Source organism: Convolutriloba macropyga, chromosome 6 (genome assembly GCF_964194025.1).
Source record: "Convolutriloba macropyga chromosome 6, txConMacr16.3, whole genome shotgun sequence".
Classification (NCBI taxonomy): domain Eukaryota; kingdom Metazoa; phylum Xenacoelomorpha; order Acoela; family Convolutidae; genus Convolutriloba; species Convolutriloba macropyga.
In genome coordinates this window covers 73,810,383-73,834,357 of record NC_134473.1, presented here as the reverse complement: position 1 = coordinate 73,834,357, position 23,975 = coordinate 73,810,383, and the positions used below count along the sequence as shown (strand labels likewise).

The 23,975-nt window shown below is 36.9% G+C and overlaps 2 protein-coding genes across 2 annotated transcripts in view; one reads left to right on the top strand and one right to left on the bottom strand.

Annotated features, from left to right (window-relative positions):
- The window catches only part of LOC142340612 (uncharacterized), a 355,986-nt gene extending 335,868 nt beyond the window's left edge, over positions 1-20,118 (bottom strand). The window contains exon 1 of the mRNA XM_075391300.1: positions 20,105-20,118. The gene's annotated coding sequence lies outside the window, so the exon portion shown is untranslated. The remainder of the gene's footprint in view (positions 1-20,104) is intronic.
- LOC142340611 (poly(A) RNA polymerase GLD2-like) overlaps positions 1-23,975 on the top strand; it is a 303,984-nt gene that overhangs the window by 261,616 nt on the left and 18,393 nt on the right. Inside the window, exons 2-3 of the mRNA XM_075391299.1 lie at positions 22,293-22,441; positions 22,506-22,868. Coding sequence (XP_075247414.1) covers positions 22,304-22,441; positions 22,506-22,868 — 501 coding nt within the window. The 5' untranslated portion in view covers positions 22,293-22,303. The remainder of the gene's footprint in view (positions 1-22,292; positions 22,442-22,505; positions 22,869-23,975) is intronic.

Genomic DNA, 23,975 nt, shown 5'->3' with positions numbered 1-23,975 from the left:
TGATTGGTACAGTATTTTAGAAGTTTTAAAACTTGCTCGGTTACCAATGAACATTGAAAAGGAAATTCCGTGGAAAATATACAGATCAAAAAAATTTGTAATCTGCCAAATCAATGTGAACTGGGTTATCCTGTAAAAAAAAGAATTTTTGCTATAGTTTGCCTAGGAAAAAAGTAAGTATTTCATACGCATTTCAAACGGAACTTTTTGAATTTCACGAATAACGAATTTTAAGTATAGTTCTTTTTGATTGAGTCATAGAGTTATCGAAATCAAACCAAACTTGGCATGGAGTATCACCTGTATAGGTAGAGTGTAGGAAGAAAAGAATTTTTTTCTGTATCTTGTCTTGGAAAAAAAATTAGTTTTTCATACGGAAATTTGCAAATTTCGCGATCAGCGAATTTTAAAAATAGGACTTTTTCATGGAGTCAAGGACTAGTCCAAGTCAAACCAAACTGGGTATGAAGTATACCATGGGTACCTAGATTGAAAAACAAAAAGAATTTTTGGTATAGCTTGCCTAGGAAAAAAAGTTGGGTTTCCATACGGAAATTTCCAATTATTTCGAATAACTTGCAATTATTGAATTTTAAAAATAGGCTTTTTCATGGAGTCAAGGACTAGTCCAAGTCAAACCAAACTGGGTATGAAGTATACCATGGGTACCTAGATTGAAAAACAAAAAGAATTTTTGGTATAGCTTGCCTAGGAAAAAAGTTGGGTTTCCATACGGAAGTTTGCGATTATTTCCATGAAATAATCGCAAATTTCCGTATGAAAAACTAACTTTTTTTCGTACGCAAGCTATACCAAAAACTTTTCTTGTTTTAGACTCTAGGTACACAGGGGATACTCCATACGGAGTTTGGTTTGATTTGGACAACTCCTTGACCCCATGAAAAGACCTATTTTTAAAATTCAATAATTGCAAGTTATTCGAAATAATTGGAAACTTCCGTATGAAAAGCTAACTTTTTTGCAACGCAAGCTATACCAAAAATTGTTTTCGTTTCAAACTCTAATTGCACTGGTGATACTCCATACCAATTTTGGTCTGATTTGAACAACTCGTTGACCCAATAAAGTTTCTATATTTTTGAAAAAAGAATAAGCGAATAATGAGCGAATAAGTCGATATTTCCGATTGAAATACGAACTTTTTTCCAGGAATGTTAGGTGGACCATTCTTTTTGCATTACAATATAGATAGTGCTGGGAGTTTGGGATATCAATTTGGTTCACTTCGGACAACTCTTTGACCCGATGAAAAAGACCTATTTTTAAAATTCGCTGATCGCGAAATTTGCAAGTTTCCGTATGGAAAAATAAATCTTTTCCTAGACAAGCTAAAGAAAAAACTCATCTCTTCCTACACGCTACCTCACAGGTGATACTCCATGCCAAGTTTGGTTTGATTTCGATAACTCTATGACTCAATCAAAAATAACTAGACTTAAAGCCCGTTTCAAGTGCAATCTAACGAGCTATGTCACGTTTTGATTGGTACAGTATTTTAGAAGTTATTAACAATTTTCGACCCCAAACCTCCGGAATTGACCACATGCTCACAGCTCGATCTTTATTTTTTTTTAATCAGAGTGTTTATATTAAAAACCGATTATTTTGAGTTACAGTATCATCGTATCAAACTTTTAAGACTTTGATGAACGTTTTTGGTGTGCTCTTCGGGAAACTATAACCGAATGAGCGTTTGGTACCAAATGAAAAAAGGGCATAGTGAAAATGGCAAATTCTTTCATGGGGTCAAAAAGTTGTTCAAATTGAGCTAAACATGGCATAGAGTATCCCCTGTAAATGTGGAGTGTAACACAAAAAGAACTTTTGCTATAGCTTGCCTTGGAAAAAGTTAGTATTTCATACGGAAATTTGCGAATTTCGCGAATAACGAATTTTAAAAATAGGTCTTTTTCATCGGGTCAAGGAGTTGTCCAAAGTGAACCAAATTGATATCCCAAACTCCAAGTACTATTTAAATTGTAATGCAGAAAAATGGTCTGCCTTACGTTCCGGGAAAAAAAGTTCGTATTTCAATCGGAAATATCGACTTATTCGCTCATTATTCGCTTATTCTTTTTTCAAAAATATAGAAACTTTATTGGGTCAACGAGTTGTTCAAGTCAGACCAAACTTAGCATACAGTATCACCAGTGCAGTTAGATTATAAAGCGAAAACACTTTTCGGTATAGCTTGCGTAGGAAAAAAGTTAGCTTATCTTACGAAAATTTCCAATTATTTCGAATAATTTGCAATTATTGAATTTTAAGAATAGGTCTTTTTCATGGAATCAAAGAGTAGTCCCAATAAAACCAAACTCGGTATGGAGTATACCATGGGTACCTAGATTGTAAAACAAAAAGAATTTTTGGTACAGCGTGCCTAGGAAAAAAGTTGGGTTTCCATACGGAAGTTGGCGATTATTTCCATGGAAATAATCGCAAATTTCCGTATGAAAAACTAACTTTTTTCGTACGCAAGCTATACCAAAAACTCTTTTTGTTTTAGACTCTAGGTACCCAGGGGATACTCCATACGGAGTTTGGTATGATTTGGACAACTCTTTGACCCCATGAAAAGGCCTATTTTTAAAATTCAATAATTGCAAGTTATTCGAAATAATTGAAATTTCCGTATGAAAAGCTTTTTTCTTACGCAAGCTTTACCAAAAACTCTTTTCGTTTTATCCTCTAACTGCACTGGTGATACTCCATACCAAGTTTGGTCTGATTTGAACAACTCCTTGACCCAATAAAATTTCTATATTTTTGAAAATAGAATAAGCGAATAATGAGCGAATAAGTCGATATTTCCGATTGAAATACGGACTTTTTTCCCGGAACGTAAGGCAGACCATTCTTTTTGCATTACAATTTAGATAGTACTGGGAGTTTGGGATATCAGTTTGGTTCCCTTTGGACAACTCCTTGACCCGATGAAAAAGACCTATTTTTAAAATTCGTTATTCGCGAAATTCGCAAATTTCCGTATGAATTACTAACTTTTTTCCTAGGCAAGCTATAGCAAAAATTATTTTTGTGGTACAGTCCACATACACAGGGTATACTCTATGCCAAGTTTGGCTCAATTTGAACAACTTTTTGACCCCATGGAAGAATTTGCCCTTTTCACTATGCCCTTTTTTCAATTGGTACCAAACGCTCATTCGGTTATAGTTTCCCGAAGAGCACACCAAAAACGTTCATCATAGTCTTAAAAGTTTGATACGATGATACTGTAACTCAAAATAATCGGTTTTTAATATAAACACTCTGATTAAATAAAAATTAAAGATCGAGCTTTGAGCATGTGGTCATTTCCGGAGATTTGGGGTCGAAAATTGTTAATAACTTCTGAAACACTGCACCAATCAAAACGAGACGTAGCTCATTAGATTGCACTTGAAACGAGCTTGAAAACAATATATACCATAACTAGTTTCCTTAAAGTACTTAGGAAATCGAAGCCGATGAGCTTTCAGCCACTATGCTCTTTTTTCAATTGGTACCAAACGCTCGTTCGGTTATAGTTTCCCGAAGAGCACACCAAAAACGTTCATCAAAGTCTTAAAAGTTTGATACGATGATACTGTAACTCAAAATAATCGGTTTTTAATATAAACACTCTGATTAAAAAAAAATAAAGATCGAGCTGTGAGCATGTGGTCATTTCCGGAGGTTTGGGGTTGAAAATTGTTAATAACTTCTGAAATACTGTACCAATCAAAACGAGACATAGCTCATTAGATTGCACTTGAAACGGGCTTTAAAACTTTTTATACAATGATTAGTTTCCTTCAAGTACTTAGGAAATCAAAGCCGATGAGCATTCAGTTACTAAGACCATTTTTTCAAGGAGTCATGTGCTCCATCTCTAATTTAAACACTATACTTCAACAAGAAACTTACATTTAGCAATCCAGGCACGTTCCAGATGTTCCCAGGATAGTTTGTAAACAATTTGTAATCAAACAACAATCTGAAAGAGGAAAAATGCTGTCTGACAAATTGGTGTTTCTCTCCTCAGGAGGTCAAACTGGGGCCAAGTTCCCTGGCCAATTTCTCAAAAACCGCTGAACAAAAACAAACGCCCTTAGTACAGTTTAGAGCACTGCTTGAGATACGCATCGTATAAAAAAACGAACCCAATCGGTTAACTCTCCTGGGAGTTATAGCAAAATAACGGTACCGTACCAAATAACCTTGGAGGAGAGATACAGCACATTCAGAGCTAAAATTGACCTTCTGAACTGCACAAAACAAAACGACATGTAAAATTTATATGGTAACAATTCACATTATCAGGCGAATCTAACGCGCCATTAAACAAGCTTTAAATCGCCTTATAGGTGATATGACAGAGCTCTGTATGTACCGGTACCCTGCTTCAGCAGGTAAAAAATTGGGTACATGTCCTGGCCAATTTCTCGAAAACGGCTGATCGAAACGAAACGACACCTATATCAAAACAAAGCTTAGCTCAAGCTGGGTTTAACAAAAAAAGTTTCATCAAAATCGGTTCACTCTACAACGAGTTATTGCAAAGTAAAGGTACCGTACCAAATGATCAAAAAAGCAGAGTACTCCGGCTGCAGAGCCAAAATTGAAGATCTAAACCTGCGAAAACGCTATATAAAGTATACATATTCGGAATCTACGTTAGACGGGCTATTCAAAACACTAATTTTGTCACCAGAAGTAACAAAATTCAAAGCTTCAAGGTGGTGTCGGATGGTGTCAACTGCTTCTGGGGCTAAAACCGAGGGCAAGTTTACTGGCTAATTTCTCTAAAACGGCGGAACAAAAATAAACCACCTTATCACAGTCTGTAGCACCGCTTAAGATACGCATCATATTAAAAAATGAGTCCAATCGGTACATTCTTCGTGGAGTTATAGCAATTATAAGATACGGTACCAAATGACCAAAAAAGCATGGTGACCTGACTTCAGAGCCAAATTTGGCCATCTCAATTCCGTAAAACGCTATGGAAAATATATATGGGGATACTCCCCACTAACTGAGGATTCTAAAACACTAACATTTTTTCCATAAATCAACTGTTTTGTGGTACCGAAAATTTGGGTCACCCAGAACATCCCAAAAATTCGACCTATTTCAACTTTGAACATTAATAACTTCTTGATTAGGCCGATTTGGGAAACCAACCAGATACTGCAAGCAAGAAAGGCTTATTGCTAACAAAATGCGACTACTCCCGTTTAATTTGGTCCAGTACTTTAGCAGATATTAACAAAATACTGTTCTGTACCCCATTTTTTGGGCTAAAATCGAAGCCCAAGATCTTCGGAACCGACGTAAAACAACGTAAAACAGCGTTACCGGCGTATTTGTGGGTGTAACTCTGGTCCACTTCCACGTTCTAGGTCACTGCAAACCTTCATGGTGAGGTGGGAAAAAATTTCCCACCTCACCATGAAGGTTATGATGTTTTGTGTGTTTTGACATAAAACAACATCCACAGAAATTTGATGAAATCGTGAAAAAAGAAAAATTGTTGCATTAACCCCATTGGTGGATACAATTAGCTTCAACAACTTAAATATTATCTAGAAAACACAAAACGCACGCCGAAAAACTTGTTAAATTGCACAAAACACAACTCAGGCATAAAATTTAAGAAAAGATTTGTTTTTCCGCATTCATCATTAAATAACAGTTCTAAAGAATAATTCCAGGACTGTGACTAGCCATTTCAGAGAAGCACGTCTTAAAGCAACAGATTATGCCATTATTCACTTGTTTTGGCCATAAATTGAATGAGAAATTCGAAAAAGATTAAAAAATTAAGCTCCTTTCTCAATATGATAAAACAAGTTCTTTCCTCCGCAAATGCAGATTTTGCTTGGATATCTGTTGCAAATATTTTTATTTACCACATCTGAGGTCTATTTTACGGCAAATCCCAATGGAGAGATGGGAAACAACTTGGAAGTTGTTTCCCACTTCGCCATTAAGTTTTTGATGTTTTGTGTGTTTTGACATAAAACGACATCCGGCGAAATTTGACGTAAATCGTGAAACTAAAAATGTTGAATTAACAACAAAAATTGAAAATTTAGCTTCAAGGCTTCGAATGGCATTAGAAAGGCACAAAAATAGCTTCTTAAAAGCAGTTTGGTTTCTTAAAACACAACTCAGTCTTTAAAATTTAAGAAAAGATAAAATTTTCAGCATTCAATCTTGAATAAATTTCCCACAAATAATTTCCACGACTTAAACTAACAATTTCATTGAATACTGGCTTGCGTGAGAAAAAATGCGCTATTAGTCACTAAATTTATTTCCCAATTGAAAAAAAAATGAAAATTCGCGATTAATTGAAGAATTTGCCTAAACGTACCTTACAAATGTTTTAATTCAACCGTTCACCATTGTCTTAAAAATTTGGTACAATAATATTGTGACTCAAGTTAACCGTTTATCAACACAAACAATCTGATTAAAGAAAAATTGAAGATCAAGCAGTGAGCGTGTGGTCATTTTCGGAGAATTGGGGTTGAAAATAGTTAATAACTTATAAAATACTGAACCAATCAAAACGAAACATAGCTCATTAGATTGTGCGCAAAACGGGCTTCAAAGCTATATATACACTGACTGGTTTAACTAAAGTACGTAGGGAATGAAAGCCTATGAGCATTGAACCACGATGCTCTTTTTTCAATTGGTACCAAACGCTCGTTCGGTTATAGTTTCCCGAAGGGTGCATCACAAGCATTCACCACAGTCTTAAGAGTTTTTTGCAATAACATCGCAAGTCATTTTAACCGGTTATCAACATTAACACTCTGATTAAGGAAAAATTAAAGATCGAGCAGTGAGCATGTGGTCATTTTCGGAGGTTTGGGGGTGAAAATCGTTAATAACTTTTCAAATACTAAACCAATTAAGACAAGAAACAGCTCATTAGAATGAACGTGAAATGGGCATTAAAATCATGTTCACTATAACTTGATTCTGTTAAGTACTTAGGAAATCAAAGCCACCGAGCATTCAGTCACCATGCCCTCTTTTCAATAGGTGCGAATTGCTCTTTCGGTCACAGTTTCCCGAAGAGCACACCAAAAACGTTCAACATGGTCTTAAAAATTTTGGTACGAATAAATTGTAACTCGTAATAACCGGTTACTAACATAATCATTTTGAATTATGTAAAGCGTTGAAATTATTCTACGGATGTGCTAAAATAGCGGTTAAACTTTGTAAGAAATGCGCTGAAGTTTTTTTGTTTCTACGGTTCCTCAAAAACGCAAAAACTTTTTTGCGGATGTGCTGAATTGGCGGTAAATTTTTGTACAAAATGCGTTAAAAGAATGCCGAAACTTTGAGTAGAACTGTACTCAAAAGGCGTTGATATTATTAAAGAAATTGAACTGAAGATGCGTTGGAATTTAAAATTTTCTGCAATCAATGCCCTTCTTACAAAAAAACGCGCTGAAACGACGCTGACATCTGATTCAATAGACTACAAGTTAACAACAAATTGAGGCATAATTCAAAAGTTCCACAAGAGTTTCCACAAACTGCATTGAAGCCAACAAAAACCTTTCCGCTAACATTAAGGTATAAATTGTTAAGACATTATTTGCCATTAACTGTGGTCTGTCAATAAATGAGTTTTGAAGTTTTTCTGCTCTGCAAAAAACACAAAACACACAAGGTCCAACTTCCCTAAAAAACAACGCACCATTACAATTCAAATAGTGTTTGAACAATAAAAATCAACAAATATAATAAAAATGGCCTTAATTTTGTAGCTGCTCCTTAAAATCCAAAATTTCCCAAACTGTCCAAACTAAATGATATTTTTTTTCGGAAACTTGTCAAGTTGTTTTAATGAAAGACTAATATGTATCAAGTAATGTTCCAATTTCGATCATCGCTACGGATACAACAACAACAACAACAACAACAACAACAACAACAACAACAACAACAACAACAACTACTACTACTATTACTACAACTACTACTTACACTACAACTACTACTACTACTACTACTACTACTACTACTACTACTACTACTACTACTACTACTACTACTACTACTACTACTACTACTACTACTACTACTACTACTACTACTACTACTACTACTACTACTACTACTACTACTACTACTACTACTACTACTACTACTACTACTACTACTACTACTACTACTACTACTACTACTACTACTACTACTACTACTACTACTACTACTACTACTACTACTACTACTACTACTACTACTACTACTACTACTACTACTACTACTACTACTACTACTACTACTACTACTACTACTACTACTACTACTACTACTACTACTACTACTACTACTACTACTACTACTACTACTACTACTACTACTACTACTACTACTACTACTACTACTACTACTACTACTACTACTACTACTACTACTACTACTACTACTACTACTACTACTACTACTACTACTACTACTACTATTACTACTACTACTACTACTACTACTACTACTACTACTACTACTACATCTGTTGCGAAATAAACCATGGGCGTTTTAAATTTCAATGCCCGATCGGCATGCAAAAATCATTTAAGCAATAGACTACGAGTTTATCACACTCTATTATTGCTACTATTAGTAAGTAAACAGTGGCCATAAAAGAGTGGTGATAAACTCGTAATCTAATGATTGAAACAATTTGATAGACTTGTAGTCTAAAAAACTTGTGTGGTGTGTTTGGTGTGCGGTTTGGGTGGTGTTTGTGCGGTCTTTATGTGGTGTGTGTGTGTGCGGCGTGTGCGGTGGGTGATGAGTGTGTGGTGTGTGTGTGTGTGGTGTGTGTGTGTGAGTGTGTGGTGTGTGTGTGTGGTGTGTGCGTGAGACGCAAGTGTGGTGTGTATGTGTGTGGTGTGTGTGTGTGTGGTGTGTGTTTGTGGTGTGTGTGACGATGTGTGTGTGTGATGTGTGCGCTGTGTAGTGTGTGTTGTGTGTGTATCGCGTGTGTTTGCTGTTTGTGTGCGGTGTGTGTGTGTGAGTTTGTGTGAATCTGGTGTGAGTGTTTGAATGTGTTTGTGTTTCTGTGTGTGTGCCTGTGTGTATATGTGAGCGAGCGTGTGCTTGTGTGCATGTGTGTGCGTCTATGTGTGTGTGTGTGTGTGTTTGTGTCCGTGAGTGCGTGTGTGTGGTTCCTTTGTGTGAGTGTGTCTACATGTGTGTGTGTTTGTGTGTGTGCGTGTGCGTTCGTGTGTGTGTGCGTGTGCGTTCGTGTGTGTGCGTGTGCATGCGTGTGTGTACGTGTGTGTGTGTGTGTGCGTGTGTGGTGTGGGTGAATTGTTTATGTGTGTGTATGTTTGTGTGGTGTGTCATGCGTGTTTGCGTGTCCAAGTGTGTTAATAATTCTGTTATTGTCTGGTCTATTGAATCACTGTTGCGCAGTTTCGCACTGTCTGGTTTGTCGAACCACTGTCGAACAATTTCTGATTGTTCGCGCTATTTCGCACAATTTCGCACAATTTCCCGGAGTTTTGATTCATCCCAATTATTGTCTGGACTGTCGAGTAATGGGTGTTTTGTGTCTGGATCGTCTGGTTCATACTTCCACGACCTCAACCCGGGTTCCATTGTGAATGTGGCTGGTTTCGAGACTTTTTTGGCTCGGTCCATTTAGTTGAAGTCATGAAATTGAATAAGAATTCGCCGAGAAAACCCCAGAAACGTCACTATGTCTTAATCAGATTTAAAAATCACAGCGAAACTTATTGTTCAAGTTCTTTATAAAATCACAGCGAAACTTATTGTTCAAGTTCTTTATATGCTGAATGTCTTTTTTGTCGTTCCCTCATTTGGCAAAGGAAGGCGTTGCACTTATGTCCTGATGTCAACTTTTCTCTCCGCTTTTTGACCAAAATTGGCAAAATAGATTCTTCTCCTGCGAACATCTGTGAATCCGGCTTCTTAAGATAAATAATTATTGTTTGATCTATCGTAACTGTTTAGATCTTTTTGGAGTTCGAAGGCCAGAATTTCAAGTTGTAGCTGAATAAATTTAATTAAAATATTTCCAAAAAGCCGATATAATCTTTCGTAATAAATAAAGTTTTCTAGAAACTTACAATCTATTTGCTATTGATATTTCATCATTACTACAAGAGATCGATTCTGTTTTCAATCAAAGTAATATTTCCATTGCCTCAAATCAAGTATAAGGTTTTCAAAGCGTCCCTGACAATTTTTGGAAGCACGATATCAATAGATTGGCAACAAGTTGGCTGAGAAGCAAAACCTAATTTGAGTTTTCATGCAATTTTTATAAATTAAAATGGCCTTTTTTTAGATGATTTAAAATAAAATTTCCGGAAGTTTTGTGCTTGTCGATCAAAATTTTTTTCACTTTTAACTTGAGTTCTCTTACCCTCCCTAAATTATCTCTGGTGCATGATTCTAGATTGAGATGTCTCATTTTTGGATATGTTATATGTAAGATGCCAGCATTGAAGGTGTTTTTATAAAAACAAAACAAAGTGTTCCACAGAAAAAATCCACTTTAACTTTCAAAAGGAAATGAACCGTTCAACTCAAGTTTTGCCACAATGGATTATTAAACAAAAGCATTCATATGTGTGGAAACTGAAATGAAATTCATATCAGGAACAACAAAATCTGCAACGATCTCATTTCTGCTTTTGTTAATGTCCCTGGCAAAGAAATCATAATCATATCTCTTATTGCAAGTATAGAAAAAAAGAGTTTTTTGGCATTGTGAATTATTTCAGCACAAATTTACTTTAGATTTCTAAAACCATTTTAATCTTCAGTCCAATAACATAGGAGTCAATAAGAGAATTGATAAGAGAATTGAAGGTCAATATAATTCTCACTTGAGAAAAAATTGTTCTTCTTAAGCTGAGTTCTCACTTTTTGTTGAAGCGTTTTTGTATGCATTTATCGTGTCGAATAATTGGCTTTGAAGTTTTGCGAAATTAAACAGTGGATAATGACATGTCCCAATCGCTTCCATTGAAGATATAAGTGAACATTTTAGTAATTTCAGTGGATATCTGATGACATTAATAACTGAAATTAATTGTTTCCAAAAAGAGAAACGTATTTTCGAACTTCTTTGCTCTTTTTGTCGACCTGTTTACCAGTCGCATTGAGGACAAGTCCAATGTCTTCTCTAATAAAGTATAGGTTACATTGTTTTCAGGTTTTTTCTGATGCGAGTTTAATTGTGTTAGGACTTTTTTATTATAGACATCGAATAAAGTTTGTTTCTTGACTTTTATTATTGTATTTACAAGTAGTCCTATTATCAACAACTTTCATCGGCCCTCTAGTGTGGCTTTTGGTATTCCATTGGGTGTTTTTTGAACGGTATGTATGTTTTTGAAAGTTTTCCATCTCTTCATCATTTGGTAGCCAATTAAGTCAAGAATGTGGATGAGTGGGGTCGGAACATTATGTGCGATCGCACATTACCGAGCCTCCTTGTCTAAATAAGTGTGAAATTGCTTTTCAACCGAAGTTGCATCTTCGTTTTGCGAGAAGATAGGCGATGCGTATTTTATTTTTTACATTCTTCTATTGAGAATTATAGAGATTGCAAATTTGGGCTCAAAAACGATTATGATAAAATAAGTTTAGCACGAGAGATAATCAGCTTATAAAAATAAAGGTGATATAATGGTGAAAAAACACTCCCAGACAGCAGGAAATCAAATACAAATGAATTACTAAAAATATTACAACTTTAGGGAGATGAGATAAATTTTATTAGACTTGTAATTTGATAGACTTGTATCAAACATCTGTCGCTTGGACAAATATTTGTTTGACATTATCAGAATTTAGTTTACGTTACAACAGTATTGTAAAGTTTGAACATAGGGGAAAAGTTTTTGAAGAAAATTAACAGCTCTCTGAAATTCATGGGAAATTGTATTGTCAAAGTAGGAATTTTAACTGAATAAAGACCGCAGAAGTATCACATCGAATAAGCAACATACTGTTCAGCTTTAAATCATAATGACAGCAAAATAAATGAACAGTATTTATATTTCTGAAGGATACGTATGCAACGGATAAACAGATAAATAAAACGAAATTCGGAAATCAAAAATTGACGAATTTCAAAAAGAAATTGTTCGATAGTTTGTTATTAAAAATGGTTCTCGGCAGCAAGGGCAGACGTATTCTTTCATATTTCATTTTCTTTCATATTCTTTATACCGGTAAATTAGCAACTGATTGTTGAGAGCCCGGACCTTGGGGTCCGGAAGTCTATCAATATCAAGATCTTTTTTTTCAAAAACTTGTGAGCGCGCATTTTCCTATCGAAGAAAGGTTCAGTTGATGATGTCGACATAGCCCTACGGAAGAATTTCAACATGATTTACCCGTTGTCTATTATTTATGTTTTTTCTTTATGCGAATCAGCAATCCTATAGCATCATTGATTCCAATACTAAGTGAAGTGAGGGGAGCACCTATTTCCTTAAGTTATTGAGTTCGATATGCGTCGAATGCGGGCACTTGTGCAAATTTGGTGGCTTCCATTGTGAATGTGGCTGGTTTCGAGATCTTTTTGGCTCGGTCCATTTAGTTGAAGTCATGAAATTGCCGAAGAGTTCGCCGAGAAAACCCCAGAAATGTCACCGGTCAGATTTAAAAATCACAGCGAAACTTATTGTTCAAGTACTTTTTATGCTGAATGTCTTTTTTGTCCTTTTCTCATTTGGCAATGGAAGCGGCTGCACTTATGTACTGATGACAACTTTTCTCTCCACTTTTAAACCAAAATTGGCGATATATTTTTTCTTTTGCGAACATCTGTGAATCCGGCTTCTTGAAATAAATAATTATAGTTTGAGGTCTAACTCATAACTGTTGACTCTTGTGGCAGTGTTTCCTAAAGGCTTTTTAACTCACGTTTAGATCTAAGCCCAGAAATTCAAGTTGTAGTTTATCGAAAGTTTCTGCTCTTAAAGTTTGTTATCTTAAAAAAAACTTTTCATATTTCAGTCACAGCGCACGTCTTGTGTGTAGAACCTCGGATCCAGGACAATCTAGACAAGAATTTCCCATTGCCACAATGCTGGCCTTCTGTTTAAACAATCTATAGTACACCCAGATTTAATAGAAGTATTGGAGGAGGTTATTACTTTTATTGAACAGATATTCAATTAGAAGTTTCAAAGAAAGAAACATCAGAGAACTTCGAGTCCTGCTCTGCATCATTAAAGATTCAAGGAGAAACATGCTTTCTAATGATCGCAAAATGAGTGTCCGCATGAAAATTCAAGTCTCTTATCAAAAATTTTATCAATTTTTTTGAGAGAAAAATAAAATTTGACAGATTTTTTTATTAGCAATTTTTAACATTTCTTTGTTAGCCAACAACGAGTCTTCAAGATTATGGCTTCTTTTTGTGGAACAGTTTGGCTTAGTCCAATTTGTTCAAATCCCACTTTGCAAATGTGGCGGCCTTCTAGATCACGTCATCTGCTGCTAAAAAATATATCGATATGAAACTGAGTACTCTCTCACTCAATTTGATATCAGAAAAATTTGTTTTTTGATAAGCAACATGAAAGTCAGCATACCTAAGCAGCAATTACTTTGCGGGAATCGGAAAATGTTTAGGCCTAAATCGTTGGTAAATTGTTTTAGCTTAGAGCAAATCAGGAAATTGATAAAGATTGCATATACTATCCAATTTTAGAAGCAACTATACACAAGTATTATATACCGCTCAATATTAAATTTTTCGCAAAACAAAAAAGTCTTTTTGCCCATGAAGAGTTTTTATTCTTACAAATATAAAAGAATTTTTAGCGATTATATCGAAAGATTAGTCATAGGGCGTTGAAGGAATTATGCGTTATTGAACTCCTCGGAAAACACACACAGCTACTACCAAGTGCAAAAAGTGTTTGTTTTTTACGCAGTTGATGAAATACTTTTGCCAAAAAAAGTTAATAACAATGTGTCAATATATCAATCAGCTGAGTGTCAGGAGATCCGATCACTGACGACGGTGTAAGTCTGTTCTTCTTCTGCCGTATGTTTGCTCAATTTGACACAGCCAATTACCGATTTCTTCAATTGTATGTCACCGCTTAACAGTTTTTGAACACTCCTTATTTATACTATATACAGATGATTTTTTTCTCTAATTCTTGAAATCCATCAATATTTGTTTTAAGAAAAATTTCTTAAACTTTTTTTTATTAAACTTTAACTAAAAACTTGCGTCTCAAATGTGAGGATTTCGCAAAATGTAGCTCAATATCTTCTTATCAATGATATTATAAAGTGCAGCTTTTTGTACAACTAATTGAGCACCTTGAAGACATTAACTGAATGTGCGAAACTCAAGGTGAATGTAGAACATTTTACTCAACAGAAAGGTCTTCGCATAGCTGCCAATGAAACGTTACTGTATTTAGCACTCATAAAAAGTGCTCTCAACTTTTCATATACCATATAGTTGTTTGTTTGTAACTCCGCCGTAGCCGGTCCCCAGCCCGGTTGAGAAAAGGAGGAGGGGAACACACCCAAAACATATTGGAAAATCTCAAAGAGTTGTTCGTTAGTTCAACTGTAGATTTTTTCCGACAGTATTTAACCTATTTCAGCTCTCGAAACGTCCTCTGATCAGACAAAAGTGCGGTCGAAACGTCTCTCCGATCATTTCTTGCATTTTTATTCCGCTCAAATTCCGATCATTTCTTGCATTTTTGATTCCGCTCAAATTCCGCTCATATCTTGCATTTTTGATTCCGCTCAAATTCCGCTCATTTCTTGCATTTTTTATTCCGCTCAAATTCCGCTCATTTCTTGCATTTTTTTCCGCTCAAATTCCGCTCATTCCGGTCAAAAAAATGTAAGGGCTTTGAGCGGAATTTGCTAAACTGTCCGCTCAAATTCCGCTCATTTCTTGCATTTTTTTTCCGCTCATTCCTCGGCCCGGGCACGTCAACCATCAGCATTTTTCGATAAACTTGATCATTGTTTGCTTCTACCGACTGTCGATATCAGCCTGGAACTGGGTGGTTCTGTTTTTTTGCCTCCTTAAATAATATCTCAGTACTAGATCTCATAGGTTCTTGATTAGAGATGTGCTGTCTTTGGAGCAGAATAACAAAACCGGGGTAAAACAAGTTTTTCCTTTAGGCACCTTGCTTGTCATTTTTTTTCAAAAAGTTTTAGAGCTCATACTTTCCGTTTGGAGGAGGAAATCAAAACGGTGCACAAAGAGATTTTCTTTTAGGCCCATGCTTTTCAACCGTTATTTTTGGACTTACTTTTGATCGACTTCAAACCAGCTATCATATCTTTGCAGAACATTCCGTGGTCTACTTGTCAAGGAAGAAGCAAAAACTCGGCACGTTTTTGAGTCAATAATGCACACGTTAGAAATATTCTAGATTTGCTAAAAACAAGTAAATAATAGTAAGATAGACGTCGTAAAATTTTGATAAGAATTCGAATGATTGTTCTTGACAATTCCAGTATATCGAACAATTTAAAATTCGTGTTTTTCTTGAGATAAATTTCTCGTTCGAAAAAGATTAGTTCAGTTAGTTCAAAGCGCTGCTATATATTAAGAAGAATCTTCTCTAGAAAAATTGTTGTTGATAAAGGTGTGTTAATTGAGTTGATGAGAGTAATGATTATTACGTCGCTTGATTATTATATTTCACTATTGTGGTTTACCTATTATACTTGCTCAGAAGCTGCAACGGATAATTAATAATATCAACAGCCTGCCGGTTGATATTGCCCATGAACAGACGCCATGAACGGCAACCTCAATGTTCATAAAGCAAATACACTGGTTTTTGTATAGAAGCGTGTTTTCTTCAAAATTTCTTTCTTTCTTCCTTTACTCCTTTTATTTTATTATAAAAAGGACCGTGTACACCATCCGGCAACGATGGATGTAGGTACGAAAATAAGGGATGACGAGTAGCACTTAGTTGGATGCTGCACTCCAAGCTTTTCCCCTCCAGACAGTGTAAAGACGGCCCAGTCACAAAAATAACTAGCAAGTGGAAAGGAAAACACCTTTATATATATATATATATATATATATATATATATATATATATCACACATAGGGAACTGGTATGGAAGGATTAAATAAAAATGGAATATCAAGGAATAGGCAAAGGAATAAAGCTAAGCAGCCAAAAACTCAGTGCAGCTTTCCCTCGTCCACGGCGGCCCTAATTGAAGTCTCATTGATAACATGAGGCTTGAGGAGGCAACATCCCCTCAAGCAGAGAACACAGCTCCTCAGAAGTACGAAGCTGATCTTTGTTTGGATGTAGCTTATATTGTCAACGTACGGCTCTCCGCGGTTTTCGCTGATCTTGGTTGCGAGTAATTTCATAACGCGCAATGCTAATGGCCCAGCACCACCTCAGCAAGCAAAAACCAGTGCATTGAAGCTGCTGTGTTTGGTTTTGCAGATTCGCTATTCGTATTTATTTCGCTTGATGCTCTCGTGATATTTGTATGCATCTTTTATGGTCTTAGGGCAGCTCTCCGCGTGAGGGTTGATAATCTTCACATAGAAGAAAGTGCGATTAAAGCGGGAGCCCCACAAACCGTTTGCTTTGATGTTTAGTTGAGCGTCATCATCAGTAGCGGTGGAATTGCTCGAAGCAAATTCTCCAACGATTGACTGAAGTTTTGGCTCTATCTGGACATCGCGGCAAACGTCATCTATCAGATTTGCAAACACGTCTCTAATTTCGTTGTGTTGTAGTTGCGTTTACCCGCCTTTAGCGCAATGTAGGGCATGGGTGAGGCTAGATTCTTTCTCGCATGGGCATATGGCAGGCGTGTTCTTCGCTTCCCAGTTTTAACGAAGTGATATTCCTTCTCCGAACTCTGTCTTCGTGAGGTCAAAACCTTGTTTTGATAACGGAAGCGCGTTAAGCCAGCTAGATGTTCCTTTCTCCGAGGCCAGCTGGATGGTATACTTCATTTCTGGTAGATTGTTTTCCATTCTGGATTTTTTCGAGATGAGTTCACTTTGCCTGACTGTTTTCTGTCTGAGACTGGTCTTGGTTTGTTTTAATTCACATTGTTGAATTTCGAATGAATCATTATTGAATGACACTAATGGACTTGAGTGTTCAATTTATTGCTCAAGATGAAGATCTTGTAGGAAGGCGATGATAAGCCCACCCAATCTGAGAGATAAAAGTTCTGAGGAGAGAAAAAAAGTTCTTTTTCTTCTTGGATTAATTCTTTGCCGACGATGTTCGGTATGAATCGGCCAAGCTGCTCCTCCACTTTGTTCAGAACGCCGCATATGGAGGATGTAGTAAACGAGAGGAAGCTCAACTTCTTTTGAAAACCCGTCGTCAAACAAGCATAGGCATTCTAGGGACAGGTGAGGGCAAATTGACCAAGTTCGTCCAAAGTTTTTGCGTATTTAATTTCTGCATCTTTAAGGAAATTTTCACTGGCCTCAGAGCTCCCAATAACTGATCCCAGAACTCGGGCGCCCTGGGTGATTTCCACATTTGTCAAACACAGTTGACGATTGGCGCCCGCCTCCTGGCTTAATTATCAACTGACACTTCTGAGGATTGACAAGATGTCAGGACTTGGGACCAAGATGAGTGAGCTTGTCGAAGAGCGCCCTGATATCTTTGAACTTACTGAAAGATATCCTATTACGCTACCATCGTCAGCACACTTTTTTTTGTGTCAATGATTTATTGTGAAATCTTGTTATTAGGGATAGGATTGCGATTCCATACATTGCCAACGCACGCGGATCGCCTTGCGCCGTGCCTTCCTGAGACAAAATGGTCGGCTTTGCGATGTGGAGATGAGACGGATGGCTATGGGAATTCTGTGAAGCAATATGCAATTATGGGCATAAGGCTTTCACGTTCTCTAATGCTGTTTGTCTATTGAGCACGTTAAATGCGTTTTTGGCATCAATTAGTAGAATTGCTTCATTTTTGGAATCGTCAAAACTGTGGGGAAGTGAATGTATGGCATGTTCTATGCCAAGTTTCTGGCCCAGGCACAGCTGCATGCTTCCACCAAGGGATGTTAGATCTTGCCTGATGCATTCGACGGTTATGCGTCCGGTGATGCGACGTATTGCTTCACAAATACCAATAGGTCTCATGCCTGGACGTTTATCCAGAGCCAATAGTCGACAACCATTGTATGCAATCAAATCATCTTATTATGGTCGTATTATGGAAGTGGCCAGACTATTAGCCAAATTGGCATCAAGCTTGCACAGACTCCTGGAGGTTTGCCCGAAAGCAGAAAGCAGTCTACGCCAGTCATCGGCATTGAGACCTGACGGCCCAGCATTGCCATGAGTCTTCCTTGCATGCTTCGGTCGAGCCTGGCATTGATTTTGTTGAAAACATCGGGATGGTAGTGAAGCGAGCGTAGATATTCGCTGTGATTGCAGTTGGGCACCAAGGGGCGTAAATCTTGAGGACCGGTCTACCGTCTATGCGATTGGTAGGTGAGAGCACGCCGCCCTTATGGTCATCCCAAAGAACGCGAATACCATTTTCAAACTTACCACGGGACATTGATTTGTTGAAAATCTTGAGATCAGAGTGTTGCTTTTTGTTCTTTGAATTCATTCGCATTTGGATTGCCTTTGATTCACAGAACAGTTCAGAGAAATTGCGGCTGTGCCATGCACGCAGTCTACGCTTGATGGTGTTATTTTTCGATCCATCGTCCGTGTTATTTGTTGGAAAAAGTGTTAGGTGCGGAAGTACCATTCAGAGGGTTAGAGATATATCGGGTCTATCGGTATTTACGGCAATCTGGGAGAGGACACTGTGAAAGGCTTCGGCGCACTGTTCCCTGTCTTGCTCTTTACTGAGCGTGAAGAAAGAGGGCTTCCATGTGACGACCTCGCAGTATATTTCACGCACTGTTACCGCGTGATGAGGCTGGAAGTTGTCCCTAAATTTTTCCGATGGTGTGGCGACGGAACGTTCGTGGGCGTGCGATATTGCAAGATCTATGAGTGCAGTGTCGGGAACTGTCAATAGTTATGTGGCGCCGGCTTTGCGATTGCTGTTTCGGTGGCTGAGGTGACCTCAGAGCAGCTTTTGCAGCTGACGTTTTTCACCCACTCTTTCGCTGCGGCTAGACCACTGCTTTTCACATGAAAAAATTTATAACACGTATGACAACAGACGCTTACCCTTGCGTAGAGGACCCTTGCAGAGTGGACAATGGGTTTGATCAGCCATCAGGCTACGGGCTAGGAGTCGGGAAGGTTGCACTGAGGGTACTAGATTAAGTAAATTACAGGAGCGTAATAACGGTGACTATATTTAAAGTAATGAATGATGTTAAACATAATAATAGTGGAAACATGGTTTCCATGAAAAGAGAAGTGCACGGTGTCTTTACAGGACAGGTTAGGTTCAAGAACATTTCTTAATGAGAGTGAAACAATAAACAGGTTTAAGGCAAAAGACTCAATATAATTATACAAAGCGTAGTTAAGGGCACTGATTTTCTTATTTATGAGGTGATTACAGCTGGTGGGTATAACTTTGGGAACAATCAAATTATTTGGGCTAAATTTAGCAATAATGAGCTGAATGAGGATTTTCCAATGCTCTATGACAATTTCAATCTTACTACGGTGGTCATTGAAGCCAGCAATTACAACAACAGTGTTCAGTTTCTGATTTGGGTATTGGTTGATGACATCACAGAGATCTAGCAGTTTAGCACCTCGATAGTTGTGAACACAACTCTGTACTTGACCCTCGTCTATATATTTGGTACGAGAAGTACCCAAGACCAAGTACGAGCAGCTGGAGGGAAGATGGTTGGCATCAAAACATCCCATTCACGGAGCCTGCTAGCATTCAAAAACCCAAGACTTTGTTCTAAAAATGAAATCAGTTAGAATGATACGACCTGATGTGATGAGTCGGGGTGGGACATTGGCTCACTCGCCTAAGGCTGGGGTGGCGAGGCTTGAAAATGTGTAGGTTTGATTCAGCCCAGCGCGCATACGTATTTGAAAATACAGCGGAGTTAAATTTGTTCGGGGGCTATTTAATAAGTTTATTACAACAATAAGTTTATCAAACTGAAAGAGCCTTCAAAATACTTTGTTTTGGCTATCGTTTAATTCACCATCCTCACCGAGTTCCCGAGTACCTTAGCTTGCTGATTTTAACTGACGGTTAAGTTTCAAGACGCCAGTATGCATACAAGTCGAATCACTGCTGTTAGAACAGTTTTTGGAAAAATATCTTTTAATCACACAATTCCTTATAAGTGCAACATACTTTCCTTTGAATTGAAAAGAATACTAGGTGAACTTATAGAAAGAAACTGAAAAGTTTTTATTTTCATTATTATTATTATTATTATTATTATGGGTTCCACAAACGTGAGGGACTGCTCCCGCAAAAATTATATAAATAGATGAATCATACCAGTTTAAGCTTGTTTGTTAAGTTCATTTCGTTTGAGGACCGACATTTTTCGCAGAGACAGATAAATATTATGGAACACGATTTTTCGATGCTGAAATAAAAATTACAATCTTCCACATCAAGTTTAAGATTCGATTTTTGAGTCCGACTGGTTTGGAAGAAATTAACATTTGAATCAATGATATTTGCTCTATATGTGGTTCGATAGAAAAAATTTGACCGCTGAAATTCTTTTTTGATTTCACGCAACACCAACCAAAAACTTGACCGTCTTTGCACAATATTAATATGCTCGCTGATGTTGAACGCATAATAATTGTTCACCAAGTTCGATAGCAAGAGAAGATCTGTTAGCACAATGTAATAGTTGAGAGGTAATAAGTTCAGGGATCTCAGTCGTTCGCAATAATCAAGGATCGGTAGGATCCATTTCGAAACTTTTTCTTGAGATTTTTGCAGGAGTCGCATGTCAGATTTTGAAGGCATATAACAGTTAGATCCATAGATTAAGATTGGAATAAGCGTACTCTTATAAAGATTTAGTTTTGCAGTAACCGTCAGGAGATATGATGTGTTTCTTTTAATTTGGTGGAAGAATTTGTTGGCTTTACGAGTCCGCAATTCTACATGTTCCTTCCAAGTGAGGCTGTCGTTCATAGTGATACCAAGGTCCTCCACACTTCTCGATTGTTCCAGCGACCATTGCCCCAAAACCGGACTTAATCTCGACTTGATATTGAAATTTATGTACTGACATTTCGATAAATTGAAGCTGATGTTATTTTCGTAACTCCAACGCAATATTGAATCTAGATCTTGTTTGATTCCGTGTGCGTTTCCAAGATTTTCATTATATAATAATTTGAGATCGTCAGCAAAAAGAAAGACTTTGGAGTTGAAAACAGTTTCAGGTAAGTCATTAATGAAAATAAGAAAAAGTAGGGGCTCAAGTATTGAGCCCTGAGGTACACCCGAGGTGAACGGCGAATTCTTCGATTTTAGATTTCCAATTTTTACGTATTGCAGTCTGTCGCTCAGGTAACTCTTTAAAATCTCGAACAGCTTGCCACCTATTCCAATGCAATTGATCTTACGTAAAAGTATTCCATGATCAATTTGGTCGAAAGCTTTGGAAAGTTCAAAGAGAAGTGAGCTATTTTCTCGATTGTTCTCAGAACAGAATTTGTATATCTTATATAAGTAGGTTATCATTTGAAGAATAACTGATCTTCTTTCACGAAAGAGTATCACGCGCTGAAGAAGCACTGTTGAATATTTAATTGGAGGCTAAACCTAAAATAATTTTTAAGAACAAGACTGGTTACGCAGTTGAGGGTCTCCTGATCACTATTGAAAGTGAAGACTTGAAAAAAGAACAGAAAAATTAAACGGAATTGTAGCTTCAAAAAAGTTGCATGGGGTCTGAAAGTAATGAATGTTTCATTCAAGCTTCTTCCCTTTAAAACGGAAATGAAGTGAGGTTAAAAGAGTGTAAATGAAGTGAAATGGGAATTGCAACATTAGTTTACCTATAAAAAGCAATGCTAAGATGGCTAAATAAGCGATATTTGTAAAATAACAGATTGAGCTTGAGGAACTGCTGGTACCATAAAGATCAAGATTTTGATGAAATCTAGAAGTGGGCTAGTCAGTTCTTGAATATCATAGGGAACATTAACATCGCCGTTGAAAACTTTTCCGAGCCGTACTTAACTAAACTATTCTGAAATTCAAATGAGCAAACTTAAAGAGTTCTTCATATAGTTCATTGTCTTGCGATTTGAACAAGGTGCTTTTGTAGTTATAGGCCAATGAATGCTAGGTATAACCGAATTCCTGTTGGGAGCAACATGAGGCATCCTATTGGTATGCCCAATTCTTCGCAGCTGCTAAACCTTGACCATTTCACTAGTCTTCAAAGGTATTCCGATACGAATGCTTTATTTTCAGTAAGTGCAATTCTTATTCTCAATTGCTCTTATTGCATTTGGTTAATGTAACATTTTTGTTCAGCCTGACCTAGTCATTCGCAGTAATATCGGTGGTCAATCTGGCGCTAGAAACGACACATGGGGAAACTCCAGACAAAATTTGAGATATGATGAAGCACGTCCAACTAGACCGCCAAACCAACTCAATGGAATTCAAAAACGATCAGCGCAGCGAGGAAATGTTGCTAATCAGAAGAAACAGTTGCGATCCTTGAAGGACAGATTAGGTCAACAAAGGCCTATCAATTATGTTGAGGTTGATAGAGACAGAACCGAGTTACTAGCGGACTCTATATCAAGGCGTCTTAATTCTGAACAATCGGGATCTCGATTAGATCCCGTTGAACTGTCCGACTCTGAGACTCAGGATAGCACAAAATACCACGTAAGCTAAACAGATGTTCTTGAAAATTCGGAGCATGCCAGTTTTGGTAAACTTACTTGTGTCAAGTTGTAGTCTGTTTCAGAAAAATCAAAAGTTTTTTGGCGGCTCAAATGTATCATGCGACAATATTGGTTTTCACGCTACGAGAACTTAGCAAGGTTTTATGATAAGCAAGAGAATTAAAGTTTCTAATAGGAATATAGAGTGATTTTATGGTAGAGTTTAGGCAGAAATTTTAATTGCCATATTCTGCATTTTTGTTTTATATGATTTGTTATTTTAGTACACCTTGCAGATTTTGTCCATTTCAACAAAAGCCTCTGAGCCGCAAGGGGTACATCAGAGTAGTTTTATAGGTTCATTTTGCGGGCAATTTTTTTAACTAATGTTTTATCCAAAAACTGACTTGCACGAATCTTCCTTTAAAATGAGCAAAGTGGAAAGAACTTGGCGACAAAAATGACTTTTTATTGCCAGTAAAGACTTCTTTTTGTAGCGTGGCTCTTAAAAACTGATGAGTATCGGGCCAAATTTGCGTTTGTTTTCAGAGGTTTCCGTGAAAACAACTTCTACGAAAAAATAGGGCTTAGTCAATTCGATTCACAAAAAGCAAAAACCAGAGAATTTACGTAAGCTTATGAACAAAAATTTACCAAAATCACTAGTGTTTCACTGGGCGTTGAAGTTATGGTTATGTAACCTAAAACTACTTTGTAAAAGTGTTTGTAATTTTCTAAAGAAGTTGCTTGGTTTAGTTCTAACAGTCGGATATTTTTCCAGCGGTATTTTTTTTCAAATACCGCTGGAAAGTACAAGTCTCAAACATGTAAATTCGAATAACCCCAAGGTTAAAGTTACATGTTGTAATATTATAAATCAAACATACTACATCTTTCCCTTGAATAACTAAATGTAATATTAAAAAAAAACTAAGGTTCAGTTCTAGTTTTCGTGAAATTTTTTATAAAAATAATCTTTTAAAGCCTTCAATTTTTTGTCCATTGGAACTCGTTCCTGTCTTTTTTTTGCATCTCTTCTTTTGATTCTTTTTAAAAATTTTTCTTTGACTTTTTCTTTCTTAGAGCTCGTGGTTCATTCCATTTCCGA